This window comes from Prionailurus viverrinus, chromosome B2, assembly GCF_022837055.1.
Source record: "Prionailurus viverrinus isolate Anna chromosome B2, UM_Priviv_1.0, whole genome shotgun sequence".
NCBI classification, from domain to species: domain Eukaryota; kingdom Metazoa; phylum Chordata; class Mammalia; order Carnivora; family Felidae; genus Prionailurus; species Prionailurus viverrinus.
In genome coordinates this window covers 26,632,676-26,649,798 of record NC_062565.1, presented here as the reverse complement: position 1 = coordinate 26,649,798, position 17,123 = coordinate 26,632,676, and the positions used below count along the sequence as shown (strand labels likewise).

The 17,123-nt window shown below is 36.6% G+C and overlaps 1 protein-coding gene across 4 annotated transcripts in view; it reads right to left on the bottom strand.

Moving 5' to 3' along the window:
* Positions 1–17,123, bottom strand: part of GMDS (GDP-mannose 4,6-dehydratase) — a 640,362-nt gene that overhangs the window by 117,601 nt on the left and 505,638 nt on the right. For all 4 annotated transcript variants that reach the window (XM_047858179.1, XM_047858177.1, XM_047858176.1 and 1 more), the window contains one exon: positions 8,780–8,898. In XM_047858179.1, coding sequence (XP_047714135.1) covers positions 8,780–8,898 — 119 coding nt within the window. The remainder of the gene's footprint in view (positions 1–8,779; positions 8,899–17,123) is intronic.

Sequence of the window (17,123 nt, the reverse complement as noted above, 5' to 3'; positions counted from 1 at the left end):
TAATTGTTTTATATATTTGGGGGCTCCGGTATTCGGTGCATAGACATTTATAATTGTTAGCTCTTCCTGATGGATAGACCCTGTAACTATTATATAATGTCCTTCTTCATCTCTTGTTACAGCCTTTAATTTAAAGTCTAGTTTGTCTGATATAAGTATGGCTACTCCAGCTTTCTTTTGGCTTCTAGTCGCATGATAAATAGTTCTCCATCCCCTCACTCTCAATCTAAAGGTGTCCTCAGGTCTAAAATGAGTCTCTTGTAGACAGCAAATAGATGGGTCTTGTTTTTTTATCCATTCTGATACCCTATGTCTTTTGGTTGGTGCATTTAATCCATTTACATTCAGTGTGATTATAGAAAGATACGGGTTTAGAGTCATTGTGATGTCTGTATGTTTTATGCTTGTAGTGATGTCTCTGGGACTTTGTCTCACAGGGTCCCCCTTAGGATCTCTTGTAGGGCTGGTTTAGTGGTGACAAATTCCTTCAGTTTTTGTTTGTTTGGGAAGACCTTTATCTCTCCTTCTATTCTAAATGACAGACTTGCTGGATAAAGGATTCTCGGCTGCATATTTTTTCTGTCTAGCACCCTGAAAATCTCGTGCCAATTTTTTCTGGCCTGCCAAGTTTCAAAAGAGAGATCAGTCACGAGTCTTATAGGTCTCCCTTTATATGTGAGGGCACGTTTACCCCTTGCTGCTTTCAGAATTTTCTCTTTATCCTTGTATTTTGCCAGTTTCACTATGATATGTCGTGCAGAAGATCGATTCAAGTTACGTCTGAAGGGAGTTCTCTGTGCCTCTTGGATTTCAATGCCTTTTTCCTTCCCCAGTTCAGGGAAGTTCTCAGCTATTATTTCTTCAAGTACCCCTTCAGCATCTTTCCCTCTCTCTTCCTCCTCCGGGATACCAATTATGCGTATATTATTTCTTTTTAGTGTATCACTTAATTCTCTAATTTTCCCCTCATACTCCTGGATTTTTTTATCTCTCTTTTTCTCAGCTTCCTCTTTTTCCATAACTTTATCTTCTAGTTCACCTATTCTCTCCTCTGCCTCTTCAAGCCGAGCTGTGGTGGTTTCCATTTTGTTATGCATTTCGTTTAAAGCGTTTTTCAGCTCCTCGTGACTGTTCCTTAGTCCCTTGATCTCTGTAGCAAGAGATTCTCTGCTGTCCTGTATACTGTTTTCAAGCCCAGCGATTAATTTTATGACTATTATTCTAAATTCACCTTCTGTTATATTATTTAAATCCTTTTTGATCAGCTGTTTATTTATTTTTGAGAGAGAGAGAGACAGAGCATGAGCGGGTAAGGGGCAGAGAGAGAGGGAGACACAGAATCCAAAGCAGGCTCTAGGCTCTGAGCTGTCAGCACAGAGCCCGACACGGGGCTTGAACTCATGAACCGTGAGATCATGACCTGGGCCAAAGTCAGACACTCAACCAACTGAGCCACCCAGGTGCCCTGTTATTAAGCATTATTTTTAATAGTTTGATAACAATTGATTACAGTCACTTAAACTTTCCTTGATGATGGCCTCTTGAAGTTTCTTGTTTTTTTTCCCTTTTATATTAAAAATAACTTTACTGAGGTATAATTTACAAACAATAAAATGTCTAACAAGTAGACAGTTTGATGAGTTTTGAAAAATGCATACATTCATCCAACCACTATAGTCAAGATATGAGACATTTATACCACTTCCCTGTGCTTTTCTCCAGTCAACACCCTAAACTCAGCCCATCATGCTTAGGCAACTAACTACTGATTGGCTTTCTATCAGTCCAAATTATTCTTTCCTAGAATATCCTATAAATAGAATTCTACAGCATGTACTCTTTTGTGGGTGACTTCTTTCACTAAGCAATTATGCTTAGATTTTTTAAGATTTTTAAAATCATTAGTTTTTAAGACTCATCCTAGTCCACTCATTTTTGGAACTCCACTGTATTCCACTGTACAGACACATAACCTTTGTTTATTCATTCACTGGTTGACTGAATGTTGGGGGAGGCAGTGCTTTAATTAGGAATAAAGCTGTTACAGATATTCATCTATAAGTGTCTATGTGGATGTAGATTTTAATTTTTCTTTGTTAAGTGTCTAGGAAAATTGCTGGTCAAATGATAAATATAGATTTGATTTTATAAGAAAGCCAAACTATTTTTCAAGGTGGTTTTACTATTTATACTTTCATCAGTAATGTATGACAGCTCTAGCTGCTACAACATCCTCATCAATACTTGGCACTATGGCATTGTAGTCATTCTAAAGGGAGTGTAATAGTATTTACACTGTGGTTTTAATGAACATTTCCCAGTTGACGAGTCACACTGAGCATCTTTCCATGTGCCAAATGATCATTTGTACCTTTTCTTTTGTGAAGTTTCTGTTCCAATATTGGACTCATTTTTTAATTGAGTTATTTGTCTTCTTGCCTAGATATAAGTCCTTTGTCTGATGTAAGTATTACACTTATTTCTTCTAGACCATGCTTGCCTTTTTCTCTTATTTTAAATTTTTTAATGTTTATTTTATTTTTGAGACAGAGAGAGAGAGAGACAGAGTGTGAGTGGGGGAGGGGCAGAGAGAGAGGGAGACAGAGCATCTGGAGCAGGCTCCAGGCTCTGAACCATCAGCACAGAGCCCAATGCGGGGCTCGAACTCACGAACCGTGAGATCATGACGGAAGTTGGGCACTCAACCAACTGAGCCACCCAGTGCCCTATTGCCTTTTTATTTTCTTAATGGTCACTTTTCAAAGAGCAGAGGTGTATTGTTTGTTTTGGGTTTTTTTTTGTTGATTTTTGTGTATTTGTTTAGCATTCTCTTTTCCTTTTCTTTTCAAATTTTTACTTAAATTCTAGTTTCTTAACATACAGGGCAATGTTGGTTTCAGGAGTAGAATTCCATGATTCATCACTTAATACAACACCCAGTGTTCATCATAACAAGTGCCCTCCTTAATACTCATTACTCATTTAGCCCATCCCTTACCCATCTCCCTCCCTCAACCCTCAGTTTGTTCTCTATCTTTAAGAGTCTCTTATGGTTTGCTTCCCTCTTTTTTCTTTTTTATCCCCCTCCCGCATGTTCATCTGTTCTGTTTCTTTAATTCCACATATAAGTGAAATCATATGGTATTTGTCTTTCCCTGACTGACTTATTGCACTTAGCATAATATTCTCTAGCTCCAACCACGTTATTGCAAATGGAAATATTTCACTCCTTTTGATGGCTAAGTAATATTCCATTGTGTATATATCACACATTTTCTTTATAAAGAGCAGAGGTTTTTAACTCTGATATTCAGTTTGTTATTTTTTTCCCTTTTATGGTTCTTGCTTTTGGTGTCCTAAGAAATCCTTGGCTTCACCCCAAACTGATACATTCACTGCAAACACACATAGCAACCAAAAGCCATAAAAAATGATAAATTGAATTACATGGAAATGTAAAATTTTTTGCTATTTGAAAGGCACTATTAAGAAATTTAAAAGGTAGTCATGGGCTGAGAGACTGTATCTGCAAAGCATAAAAACTCTTATAACTCAACCTAATAGAAAAACAACTTAAGAAATCTTTGCCTACAGCAAAGTTGTAAAGCCTTTCCCCTACGTTTTCATCTAATCGTTTTTAATTTTAACACTTACATTTATAGCGATGATACTTTTCAATTAATTTCTATGTATGGTGTGATTTATGGATTGAGTTTCATTTTTTTTCCACTCCATATGGTATGGCTATTCATGATTCCAGCACCATTTGTTGAAAAGACTATCCTTCCCCAATTAATTACCTTGACATCTTTGTAAAATTCAATTCATGGTATAGTGTGAGTCTACTTCTGGGCTTTACAATCTGTTCTATTGATCTATAAATCTATCTTTCTGTGGGTATCATGCAGATTAAGTGTTAAAAGAAGTTTGATCTTCTTTTTCAAGATTCTAGATCCTTTGAAGTTACATATAAATTTTAGAATCAGCCTGTACATTTCTACCAAAAAATACTGTGACTTTGATTGTGATTGCACTCAATCTGTAGATTAAACTTTTTTTTAATGTTTATTTATTTTTGACAGGGAGAGAGAGAGAAACAGAGCATGAGCGGGGGAGGGGCAGAGAGAGAGGGAGACACAGAATCCGAAGCAGGCTCCAGGCTCTGAGCTGTCAGCACAGAGCCCGACGCAGGGCTTGAACTCACACACTGTGAGATCATGACCTGAGCCGAAGTCAGATGCTCGACCAACCGAGCCACCCAGGAGCACCTCAATCTGTAGATTAATTTGAAGAGAATCTACATCTTAATATTCAGTTCTCCAATCCCAGAACATGGTGTATTACTCCTTATATTTAGGGATATTTTAGTTTCTCTCATCAATGTTTTTTCAGGTTATAGTGTACAAATCTTTCATATATTTTATTAAATTCATCTCTAAGTATTTCATGTTTTTCTGATTCTGTTATAAGTGGTATTGTGGTTTTTAAAAATTTTCAGTTTCTGATTGTTCACTGGCAGTCCATAAAAATAAAATTGATTTTTATGTATAGATTTTGTATCTTGTGATGTTGTTAAACAAATTGATCAATAAATAAATAGTTAAATATTAGTTTTAGTAGTTATTTTGGTATAACACTTAAAGTTTTGTATGTCCTCCATCCTGCTATCTATGAATAAAGACAGATATACTTCTTACTTTCATTTATTTTTCTTGTTTTATTTTTGGCTAGGATCTTCAAGATAAGTTTGAAAAGGAATAATAAAAGCAGACATCCTTGCCTTGATCCTGATTTTTAGGAGAAAAGCATTCAGTCTGTCAACATTAAGTAAGATATTAATTGTGGGGTTTTCCCAGAGACCATTTATCAACTTGAGGAAATTTCCTTCAGTTCCTAATATAGTTTAAAAAAAAGTTCTTTTTTAAAAAATTTTTTAAATGTTTATTTATTTTTGGGACAGAGAGAGACAGAGCATGAACGGGGGAGGGGCAGAGAGAGAGGGAGACACAGAATCGGAAACAGGCTCCAGGCTCCGAGCCATCAGCCCAGAGCCTGACGCGGGGCTCGAACTCACGGACCGCGAGATCGTGACCTGGCCGATGTCGGATGCTTAACCGACTGCGCCACCCAGGCGCCCCATGACTCATTCCTTCTAATTAAATGAAGTCTAATTCATTGCATATAAATATAGCTACTTCAGCTCTCTTATGATTTGTATTTGCATGTTTTCTCTTTTTACTTTTAACTTACGTGTTTACATTTAATGTGTGTCTCTTGTAGATGGCATATTGCTTTTTCATCAAGTGCAACAAATCTGCCTTTAAAGCATTTACAATGGATGTATTATCAATATGGTTACTACTTGTTTTCTATTCATCCCATCTGATATTTGTTCCCATTCCCTCTTTTCCTTCTTTCTTTTAGACTGAGCACTTTTCAGGATTCTGTGTTAACTCCACTATTGCCTTATTGCTATTTTTTGTTTTGTTTTTCGTAGTCTCTGATGTTTGTAGTATGCACTTCAACTTACTGCAGTCTATCTCTGAATAATTTTGTATCAATTCACATCTAGTGTAAGTATCTTACAAACAATATAATGATGAAATGCTTCCATCTTGCCCCACACTTTATGCCACTGTTGTCATATAATTTATTTATATGTATCAGAAATTTCATAATGTTATGATTTTTACTTTCAACCAATTACCTTTTCAATTTTAAAATGAGGGAAAAAACCTTTTATGTTTTCCCACATATTTACTATTTCTTTTGCTTTTCATTTCTCCATAGAGACCCACACTTTGAACTAATATCATTTTCTTTTTGCCTAAATGTTTGCTAACAATAGAACATTTAAGCCTTGTTTGTTTGAAAACAGTATTAATTCACCTCCATTTTTGAAATAGCCTCCCTGGGTATAGAATTCTAGGTTGTAGGTTCCTTTTGGCAGTTTAAAGATGTTACTCTATTGTCTTTTGTCTTACATAGTTTCTTATAACAAAACTTGCTTTCATTTGTTCCTCTGTAAATAATTCTCTTTTTTCCGGTGGCTGCCTTTAAGATTTTGTCCGTAGTGTTTATTCTTAGTAATTTGATTATGATATATCCTGGTGAGATCTTCTTTTTATTTCTCCTGCTTGGGATTTATTAAGCCTCTTAAGGATCTGTGATATTATTGTTTTCCCCAAATTTGAGGAAATGTTGGCCATTATTTAATTCTCTCTCTGTGCCCTACCCTCTTTTCCCCTGGGTCTTCAATTACACGTTAGGTTGTTTGCTATTGTAACACAGGTCACCAAGACTCTGTTATTTTTTTCTCGAGTCTTTTTTATTTCTGTGTTTCATCTTTGATCATTTTTATTTTTACTATAAGTTCAACAGTATTTTCTGCAATATTTAATCAGTTCTTGATGACAATAGTGAATTTTTCATTTCAGATACTTAATTTTCCATCTCTTGAAGTTCCATCTGGCTGTTTTTTAAAATATATATTTCCCTCTTTCTTCTCACTAAATTCATGTTTTACTTAAAATATTTGAGCATAGTTACAATAGTTGTTTTAATATCCTTGGGCGCTCGTAACATCATCTTTATTATTCCTCAGACTGTTTTTATTGATTGACTTTTCTCTTGATTATAGGTCACATTTTTCTGCTTCTTGACACTCCTACTAACTTTTTATTGAATGCTGAACATTAAGAATTTTATGTTGTTGAGTCTAGATTTTACTGTCTTATTTTGAAGAACGTTGGGCTTTGTTTTAGTAAGGGGCTGTTATTTGTGTCCAGGTTGATCCTTTTGAAGTTTGTATTTAAACTTTGTAAACCAAAGTCTGGAGTAGGCTTTACTCTCAGGATTAGTCACATTACTGAGACAGCCCTCTAGAATCTGAATTGCTTCTCTGAGTGATGAACAAGGTCTCTCCAATAAGGCTGGCTGAAACACAAATGCCTCCCAGACTTGAGTAAGCTCTACAAAATATTGTTCAGTTCCCAGCTTCCAGGTAGTTCTTTGTCTAAATTTACGGAATTTCTTCTTGCATATCTACATCTTATTATTCAGTACAAACTGAATGGGGTCCTTATGTAGATTTCTGGAGTTCTTTTTCTTTGTAGAGCCCACCTTTCTAGAACTCTACCCCATAATGTTAGGTGCCTCAGATTCTCTCAATTCTGTCCTCTATCTCCTCAACTCAGCAAAACAGTTGTTCTCTGTTGGAGTGCCTCTTCCATGTTCCATGGTTGAGACTGTGCCTCCAGGAAGAGGCTCAGAGTGATTGCAGAGCTCACCTCATTTGTTTCTTTTCTATCAGGGATCACAGACTTGCACTGCCTGTTGTTCAATGTCTAAAATAATTATTTCATATATTTTATGTAGTTCCCCCCTTTTTTTTAAGATGGAAGGTTTAATATGATTTCTGTCATTCTATCATAGCTCAAAGTAGAAGTCTTTTTTTTTATACTTCAACAATGAATCTTGGAAAACAGTTTGGCAGCTCCTCAAAAAGTTAAACATATAATTACCATATGACCTAGGAATTCTACTATTCAACATAATTAAAAGCAGGGATTCAAGTGGATATTTGAATATGCATGTTCATAGTAGCATGATTCATGATAGCCAAAATTTGGAAGCAACCCAGTGTTCAACAAAAGATGAATGGATAAACAAAATGTAGTATATGCATATAATGGAATATTATTCACTCCTAAAAAAAGTGAAATGCTGAAACAGGCTATAACATGGATCAATCATGAAGACATAAAGCTATGTGAAATAAGCCAAACACAAAGGATAGATACTGTATGATTCAATTTATATGACGTACCAAGAATAGGCAAATTCATAAAGACATAAAGTAGAATGGAGGTTGCCAGGGATTGGTGGGGAGGGTGGATGGCAAGTTACTGTTGAATGAGTTTAGTTGGGGAAAATCAAAAAGTTCTAGAGATGGATGGTGGTGATTATTGCATAACATTGTGAATATACTTAATGTCACTGAATTGTGTACTTAAAAATGATTAAAACAGCAAATTATATGTGTGTGTGTGTATGTATACAATCACAATAAAAAATTACCAAGACAGAAAAATTTTCCATCTATAATAAAGGATTTCTGACAAATCTTTCAAATATTCCAATAAAAATCTGACTCCAAAATTTGTGTAACACAACAAATAAATGCAATTCATGATTATAAACCAGATCATTTTGGTATAAAGTATAGCATTGTCCCAGTTGGCAAAACTCAAATGAGATCTGAGGATTACACAGTAGCAATTTATCACTGTGAATCTCCTGATTTTGATGGTTTACTGTGTTTAGGAGCATGTCATTGTTTGTAGGAAATACACACAAAGTCCAGGGTGATGGATCAATCTACTCTCTTAATGGTTCAAAGAAAAGAAGATCATTTGTAACGGATCTGAAATTTTTCTGTAAGTTTTTTATGGTTTCAAAATTTTAAAATATAAATGACAGTATTAAAAAAGACTGTGTAATGTTATCACATTGATCTGGTAAGAGTAGAATTACCTACAGTAAAATCACAGTAAACCATGCGTTAACCTTTGTAAAAAGTTTAAAATTAAAACTTTGAAAAAAGAAAAAAAAAGAGGCAGTGAAGAACAAAGTCTCTGCTTCAGACTAAAACTCAATGTCTTGCTTTACAAGAGAGTAAAAAGGGAAAAAGACAAAACCAAGGTGGATATCAAGCACTTATACAAACTTGCCGGCAAATGTCTGATAAATGACCAGAAATCAACTCTTAGTTACTTACACAATGGTTTTTCCAATGTGCAAAAATGATTTCTCTACAAATTCCCGAACGCTATGGACTTCCCCAGTAGCTATGACAAAATCCTCTGGCTCATCATTCTGCAACATCAGCCACATAGCCTAGAGAGAGAGAGAGAGAGAGAGGCAAATCCAAGTTAAAGTTGAATGCATCCAGTTGCCCCTTGGGAAAGATAATGTTATCAAAAGCATGTAATTGGATATGGACATTGCTAAAAGGTAAAGTGAGGCACATTAAAAAATTTTTCTTTCAAGAGTTTATTGGAGCATACATCAATTCAAATAGGGCAGAACTAAACCAAAGGAGGTTGGGAGCGCTGCACTAACAGAAAGTAGGAGTAGGGTTTTAATAGAGTAGACACTGAAGCACAGTAAAAAAAGTTATTTGATTGACTCTAGTTTACACAGTTGCCTTATTTGAAAAAGTGGAGATAGCTGTTTGTGATTGGTTGTTCTTAAGTTTCATTTTCTTGGATTTGAGTGCATGGACTCTGGCTTAGGTTTTGGTTCACTTACATAAGCTTTTAGGGCATTAAAAGCTGCCTCTGTCTAATGCTCTCCTTATATGAATTCTTTGACCTGCACAGCTAGAAAATGAACATGAATTTAACACAATATTCTAACCATCACAGTAGTGGTTCTCAAACTTGAATGTGCATGAGAATCATCTGTGGAACATCTCAGTATAGATGCCCGGGACACAGAAGTCTGGACTCAGTAGACGTGAGAACATTTAGGCATCTTGATTCCCACACAGCAGGTCTTTGGGCTACAATGTAGAGGAACAAGTATCTGTGGCAAAGAAGCTTTTACATATACTTAAGAAAGGAAGAGTTTAAAAAGTATTGCCAAATTTTCCTTAATATCATGGACAGAAGGTAAGAAAAAGTCATTTTTTTTAAAGACAGATGATTTTCCTCAAAAGTAGAACCAAATTTTTAAAGATAAGGTTAGAAATTTACCAACGTGCTGACATCAAAAAGCAAAATAATCAAGAATCATTAATGGGAAAAGAATCATGTGATGAACAAAACTGCCACTTTTAAAAAGTTATCTGAGTGGCAATAAGAATGTTTTCACCAGAGTTCAGGATTCATCAGGTAGCATTTCAAGGTCAGGTACTCAATGGGGGCATCATACTGGTGGTGCACTTTTTCCACAGGAATGAGAAGTCTAGTTGGGCAACAATGCAGCTGCATGTCTGAGACACAAACTGGTGGCAACTGTCATAGCCTGGCTTCACTCAGTTGTAACTTTTATCAGTAGCTATACAGGACTACAGTTTCTATAGTTTGGAACTGTACATTACTTTTTGTGATTTTGTTGCACAGAAGACACAGATTTAAAAAAATCATAGCTTATAGTTGACTAAGCATGCCTCTTTAATAAAAATCTGAGCCAAAAAAAGGTGTTTTTTCATCATTCTTGCCCACTTTTCAAAATAAAATGGGCAAAGGTAATAGGCACTTCATTAGAACACAGTCCCCAATATTATGTGTATTAAACTCCTGTAACATTTAAAGAAAACTATTTTGGTTGGTGTCTCCCCAGCTGCTATTGGAGCTGAAATATAAGTTGCTGTAATCAATGGGGCAATTTATTTTTTCTTAGAGAATGTAACCCAAAAAGTTTAATTCCTCTTTATTCATTTGAATTTGTGACATCCTTCTGAAAAATAAAAAAAAATGATCTTTCCCTTTAAGTTATTTCTTGTGAATATTTTGTATTTTTGGTCTATTACAAGACTATTTCAAATCATATTCTTGTTCTATGGAAGATGATACCTTTGGCAATTGTATATGCCTTGGAGATGGGGTACACTGGCTGGGACAATGGCAGTAGATTCAGGTCAGTGATATACCGAAAAGTAGCTAAAGAAACTGTCTTGGCTAGGAGAGAGTTCTGCTGACATTAATGAAATTTCTGCAGCTTCATTTTGCATTAGGAGTTCACAGTTGGTGAACACAGTTGATGAGCAACACTTCAAAAATTGTTAAGTTAGTATTAGTAATAAAACTTGATCAATTTTTAAAAGACATAAAAGTGCAAGATGTTCTCTTTATTGGGATAGTCCATGCAACACAGAGTTTACAAAATCTTTGTACCTCCCTGAACTCAGGGATCAGCTATTAAATGCTCTAGGCTGAGAGGATTAGTGGGTTCTGAAATGCAGCCCAGCTGTGCTGGCCAAGCCCTGTGCTCAGCACCCTTTGTTGTGAAGGTCCTCACAGGGCTGTCTTTTGTAATGGGCACCAAGGCACATGAGCATTAGCACAGGCCTGGTGGGGGTCTACCTCCCAGTGTCTCTGTGCCTTGCATGTGCAGTTCCTGCAGCTTAGAATACCCTCTTCCCTCATTTGTCTGGAAACTCTGACCTCTCCTTCCAGATCCCATACAAAAGCCCAAGATCTAGTCCTTGAAATAAATTCCTATTATCTCACTGAGTTTCCACGTGACCAGTGGCACACAGTATTGTTGGCTTCCCTGGGACTGAGCCTGCCCTTTGGCCACCCTTCCCCAACTAAGCTGACCCTCCCATCTTCCCTGAGTGCGCGGGCGTGTGCACACACACACACGCGCACACACACACACACACATGCTTGTTTTGGCTTTCTTCAAAAATACTTTCAGAGTTTTTAGGAAAAATTAAATTATGCTTCTGGCTACAATTTCTATTTGAACATTTTTCTGAGGGATTAGTGTATACACTTACACGTGTTTTACTCAAATTTCCATTCTAAAAATAACATTTAAAATAGGTCTTTCAGGACTGCTCAGCTTATTTCTTTTGAAACACTATGTTGTGCTAGAATGGTTTTGAAAAAATTATATTTTTAGTCGTGTGAAAGAAAGCAAGAGCTTGCTAAAAATAAAAGGAGAAAATATGATTACTCGTTAATGGTAGATTACTTTAAACACTAGGCACGAGTTCCCTGGTACTTGCTTTGTTCCCTGACGGGAATCTGGGGATCAGTAGGAGACTCTCACTTTCACTAAAGTGGGTGCCAAGAATCTGCTCTTTTCTTTTCCATCAGACTATCTGTGGCCTTTGACCTATCAATTTCTAGGCATTTCCTCTAAAGTTCATATTGTACCAGACTCCAGTCTGGGAATGGGAAGGGAAAGGATATACAACCCCAGATTTATTTGTTATTACTGAATAGTTTACTGGTTTTAACAGAGGGAAAGGGCTTTGTTTAAATTTCCACTGAGCATAATTAATGGTTATTGACTGGTAAATGAAGAACAGGTGACATTCTGGATTAGAAGATAAATGATCTTGTGTTTGGGTGTGATAATGGGTTAGTAATTTGCCACAGAGCCGAGGCCCAGTGCATCCCATCATAATGCTAGATCATGTCCAGGACACAAAGGCCCCTGTGTGAGAAGTACTCAGCCATTCACCTCCTTATACAGCTGCACACGTTGATTTGGTCCATTTATTCTCTGATGGATAGCACAACTGAGGCAAAAGCTCACCACTTCTCACCTTCCTGTTCACATGCTGAACATATGACCCATAACACAGCCAGGCCACAATCTGTGATCAAATCGCCACTCGGCTTTGACATCTGACTATAGAAACAATTTTGAGGTTACATGTTTTAGATGTCAGTCCTCTCTCTTTGTCTCTCCAGGAATGAAGGAGAAAAAAGAGAGTCTTCCCACATTCTTTCAGTGCCCTTTAAGGATATGACTGACTTATCCACTTCCTCAGATACTTATTTACTTTCAGCCGTGACCTGATCACCAGTGCAAACAAAAAAATCTCCTGCTTTTTAATCCATCCCACAGGGAGGAAAGACAGTTAAGGAATGTACCAAGGCTTTAGATTCTTCAACATAAAAATATCCCTTAATGGTGAATGAAAAGTGCAGTTTTCAAATCATGTCTCACATTCATTTTGCTTTTAAGGCACATGACGTAGAGAAGAAATCTGACACCATACCATTGACATTGAAGGCCAAGCGTAGATGGTTATAAATATTAGTTAAATTTGGACATGTATTCTCTGGTAACTATATAATTATAGACAGAACATATCTGTTCTATAAATCTAATTTAGAGAAGTCAAAATAAAAAAAAAATTCAAGGAAAAATACTCTGTCCCAAAATGTACTCTTTGGCTATTCAAATCATGAATGCGGAAGTAGGTAGTGAAGGATCATTCCGCTTTCTTTGATTTGGTAGCTCTGGAGGCTGTTCACAGCTGGACCAGTGAAGGAGAACACCCAAAGTACATCACCACAGCCGACTAACTACACCTGATTCCATGCATGCCTTTTGGGGTGTGAGGTGTGTTTGTCTTAAAAATCTGGATTCTACAATTGCTTCCACCTCGCCATTAACCTCCAGTTCAGTATCCAAGCCACAAACACTTATTAACTAAGCTGTCATCCATGAATAACAAGATTTGTTAATCAAGGTTATGTTTAACTATGTTTATTTGACTGCTGCTTTTCCAGTCCTGTGCTTTGTGCTTTATGTGCTACTGTCATAAAAATAATCTTAGAACCATATGTATACATATATACATATATACGTATATACATATACATATACATATACATATACATATACATATACATATACATACACATGTATATATTTCAGGGGAGAAAGTCTATGAAATAATTCCAATAAAAATCAAGGGAATTTGAACAAATGGAAATAAAAATTCCCAATAAAAAATGCCAACTGGGGCTCCATTCACATACATTTTGTCTTTAAACGTTAGTAGCTGTCTTCATGATAACAGCTTGGTATTTATACAGTTCAGGTCAGGAGTTCAAGTAGTCTTGCGCTATGTCAGGCTTTATGCTTTGTAGTACCCACATATGTAGTCCTGAGCATTAGTATGGGAGACTACCCCCTACTAAGACATAGTTGGGAAACAGGTACCAAATGACTATATAAATAAAACTATATCAAGAAAATTATCTAGTATAAAACCAAAGGCTGGCCTTAAGGCCTTCTCAATCTAGTAATTTTCTTCATGGACAAAAATACTGTGGTTTGTAGATTCCTTTCATAGAGTTCTTCAGACATTTTAAAGATACAAAGTTACTGAAAAGAATCATTAGGTAATAAATTAATAAAAACAATAAAATAACAGAACACAATTTAGAAAGCTATAGAGCTCTTGTTTCTTACTTTTGCTATTAACACATTATTTTACATTGATATAATATGCACTGAAAGAAAAAAAGGCTTTGTGTCAAAATTGGCCCTGCCCTCTATCCCTATTTTCTAGCTAGGCACATCAATGTACAAATTCCAAGGGCAAGGGTTAGTTTTCCTCTGGAAACAAGAGAAAACCTAAAAGCTCATAGTCTTGTGTTAATCATCCTGAATCAGTTTTTTCTGGGATACTATAGGCAGATACAGATTATGTATTTATTTCTTCTATTAATCTTTGAGTATATTTTATCTCTTCTATTTGTTCCATTTCTTTTTCAGGCGCACCAATTATGCACATGTTGTATCTCTGTTTTTCTATTTTCTGTGCCTATTACACCCTATTGAATCATTTTTAGGCTTTTCTTTTCTCTATTATTTTATGTGGTTTCTTCCTGCCTGTTCACCTGATTCTTTTCAGTAACATTTGTTTTAAATTTTGTTGCTAGTGGGGCTTCAGTTTCTGGATGGATTTTCTTTTTCTCTTCCATATCTTTCCTGATTACTTCTAGCTCAACTCTTCCATTTATTTTCTTTAATCCAGGGGTCAGCAAACTTTTTCTTAAAGGGCAATGTAGTAAATATTTTAGGCTTGTGAGCCATATGATATCTAACATGAGTACTCCATTCTGCTGTTGTGGCACAAGAACATATACAAGAACACAGACAGTACAGAAAAAAATGGGCATGGCTGCATCCCAATAAAACATTATTTACAAAATCAGTCAACTGGCCCATGGACTGTAATTTGCCCACCTTTACTTTTACCAAACTCAACAAAAATATGTTGCCTCTAATTTTTTTAAATCTATGGAGAACAATAAACTGAGCTCCAGCTATGTATTTTTCTTTGAATAATAAATACTCCTTATGATATGTGCTATTCATCTGTTTTACTCCTTTTCTTCTCCTTGCAACCCTCTCTTCACTCCCACCTCAGGTACAGATCCTGGAGTAGTGCCTTTCAAATTATTAATACTATTTGAACAAGGTTGGAAATTTGCTGAAGAATCATATGAGGCACAGGAAAGTGCACTGAGGGCACCCTTTCAAAGTTCTCTCAAAAGCCTCTCATTGAACTCATGGCTGTCCTCGTTTTTCAGCACTTAGTTGATTAGTGTGGCTTGCAGAATAGTCCATAAACAACAAGGCTGTTATGGTACTACCTGGCAATCATTGCTTCCTTGCTGCCTTTACAACAGATCATAATTTGCACTCTCAGCTAGGAGGCTATGTCACAGACAGCAAAATTTGTTCCTCCTTCAGCAACATCCTCTTGCCATTCTGCAGTATAAAGGTGGGTATACTGAGGTATTCTTCATTCCTCTGTAATACCATTTTGTGGCCTTTTAGGACTCAAAATTAATTTGAGCAAAACATACATCTTGTATGTATGTATGTATGTATGTATGTATGTATAACATAATATATTCTGAGTACATAAGGCATTAAGCAATTATATGTATCCCTAAATTATGTGAGTATAAAATCATGTATGAAAGAACTTTAATGTAAAATCCACATACAAATAAGGGATGCTTCACGTGTCTAATCTGCTTAATAAGCCATCCTAACATTTCATGGTTTAAACCTTTTTACGGCTGAGGATTGTATGAGCTGGTAATTTAGGAGGGCTTGGGGTGGATGGCTCGACTCTGCTCCCTGTGACCAAGGTGATCTGACTGGGGTTGTTGGCCTCCCTCAGAGGCCTAGGTCCTTGGTGCTCAGTTCTCCTCCATATGTCCCCCAAACCTGTGATCTCTCATTGTCCAGCTCAAGCTTTTTTACAAAACAGAAGCTGCAAGGTCTCATAAGGTCTTAATAAGACCTCACTTCCTCTCATATTACTATTTATAGGGTCAGTCCCAATTCTTACAAAAGGGAAATGGATCTCCTTCTTTATGAGAAGAGCTGTGGAGTCACAGTGCAAAAGGGCCTGCAGAACAGGAGGGATTATTGCAGCCATCTCTAGAAAAAATCTACCACAAAGGCCTATCTTGCGATGGCTATCACAAAAGCTGATTGTTTCAATATAGTAATGAAATGACTATGGCTGCCTTTAATATAAGCATTATTGCTTCAGCTCGTAGTTTCTATATAGAGCTCCATCTATCTTTAACATTGTGTGGCATTAGGTTTATATGAGGGTGACAGTAATTTGCAGACTAACACCTGGAATATGGAAATTCACTTTCAGGTCACTGTAATTTAACAAATACTCTTACTTGGCCCTAACATCACTACTGTCACAACATACTTCTCAGAGTGGTTGTTTCCTGGAGCGTGCCCAGCCACCTACCTCAACCAGGTGTTTCCAATTACCTGTTCCCACTCGCATACCCAGGTAAGCCATTCTAGAATTAGTTCCTGGCTCAGCAGGAACAATATAAAAGCTGTGGGCATGCAGCAGGAAGTTACTTTATACTCATGACCCCCTGATCGCCCATCTCCCTGCTCATAGTTCCTGGCCTGAACATGTTCTTGGGAAGCCAGCTCTGACTTTTCTATGACCTTATCCCTCAAGCCTGTCCTGGCCACCTGGTTCTGCCTCAGTCTGACTCTGACCTTTGGAATCCAACTTCTGGGCTTGTTCTGGGCTCCCTTGAATAACAGGTCCCAGAGTTGCCATAGATCTCTCAGTTCCAGGTTTGATAATCATTGTTACCAGTAAATAAAAACTATATACACACCATATTATGTGCATTATGGGAGATGTTGACAGGACCTTACAAGCTTAGTCTAAAACAATAGAAATATAGGGGCGTCTGGGTGGCTCAGTTGGTTAAGCGGCCAACTTCAGCTCAGGTCATGATCTCGCGGTCCGTGAGTTCGAGCCCCGCGTCAGGCTCTGTGCTGACAGCTCAGAGCCTGGAGCCTGTTTCAGATTCTGTGTCTCCCTCTCTCTGACCCTCCCCTGTTCATGCTCTGCTCTCCCTGTCTCAAAAATAAATAAAATGCTAAAAAAAATAAAAATAAAATAAATAAAACAATAGAAATATAATGCAAGCCACATACTGAATTTTAAAATTTCGATTAACCATATTAAAAAAAGTAAAAAGAAAAGGTGAAACTAATTTTAATGCTTTATTTAATCCAATATATACAGTACAGTATCATTTCAATATAAAACATTATCACAATATTTTACC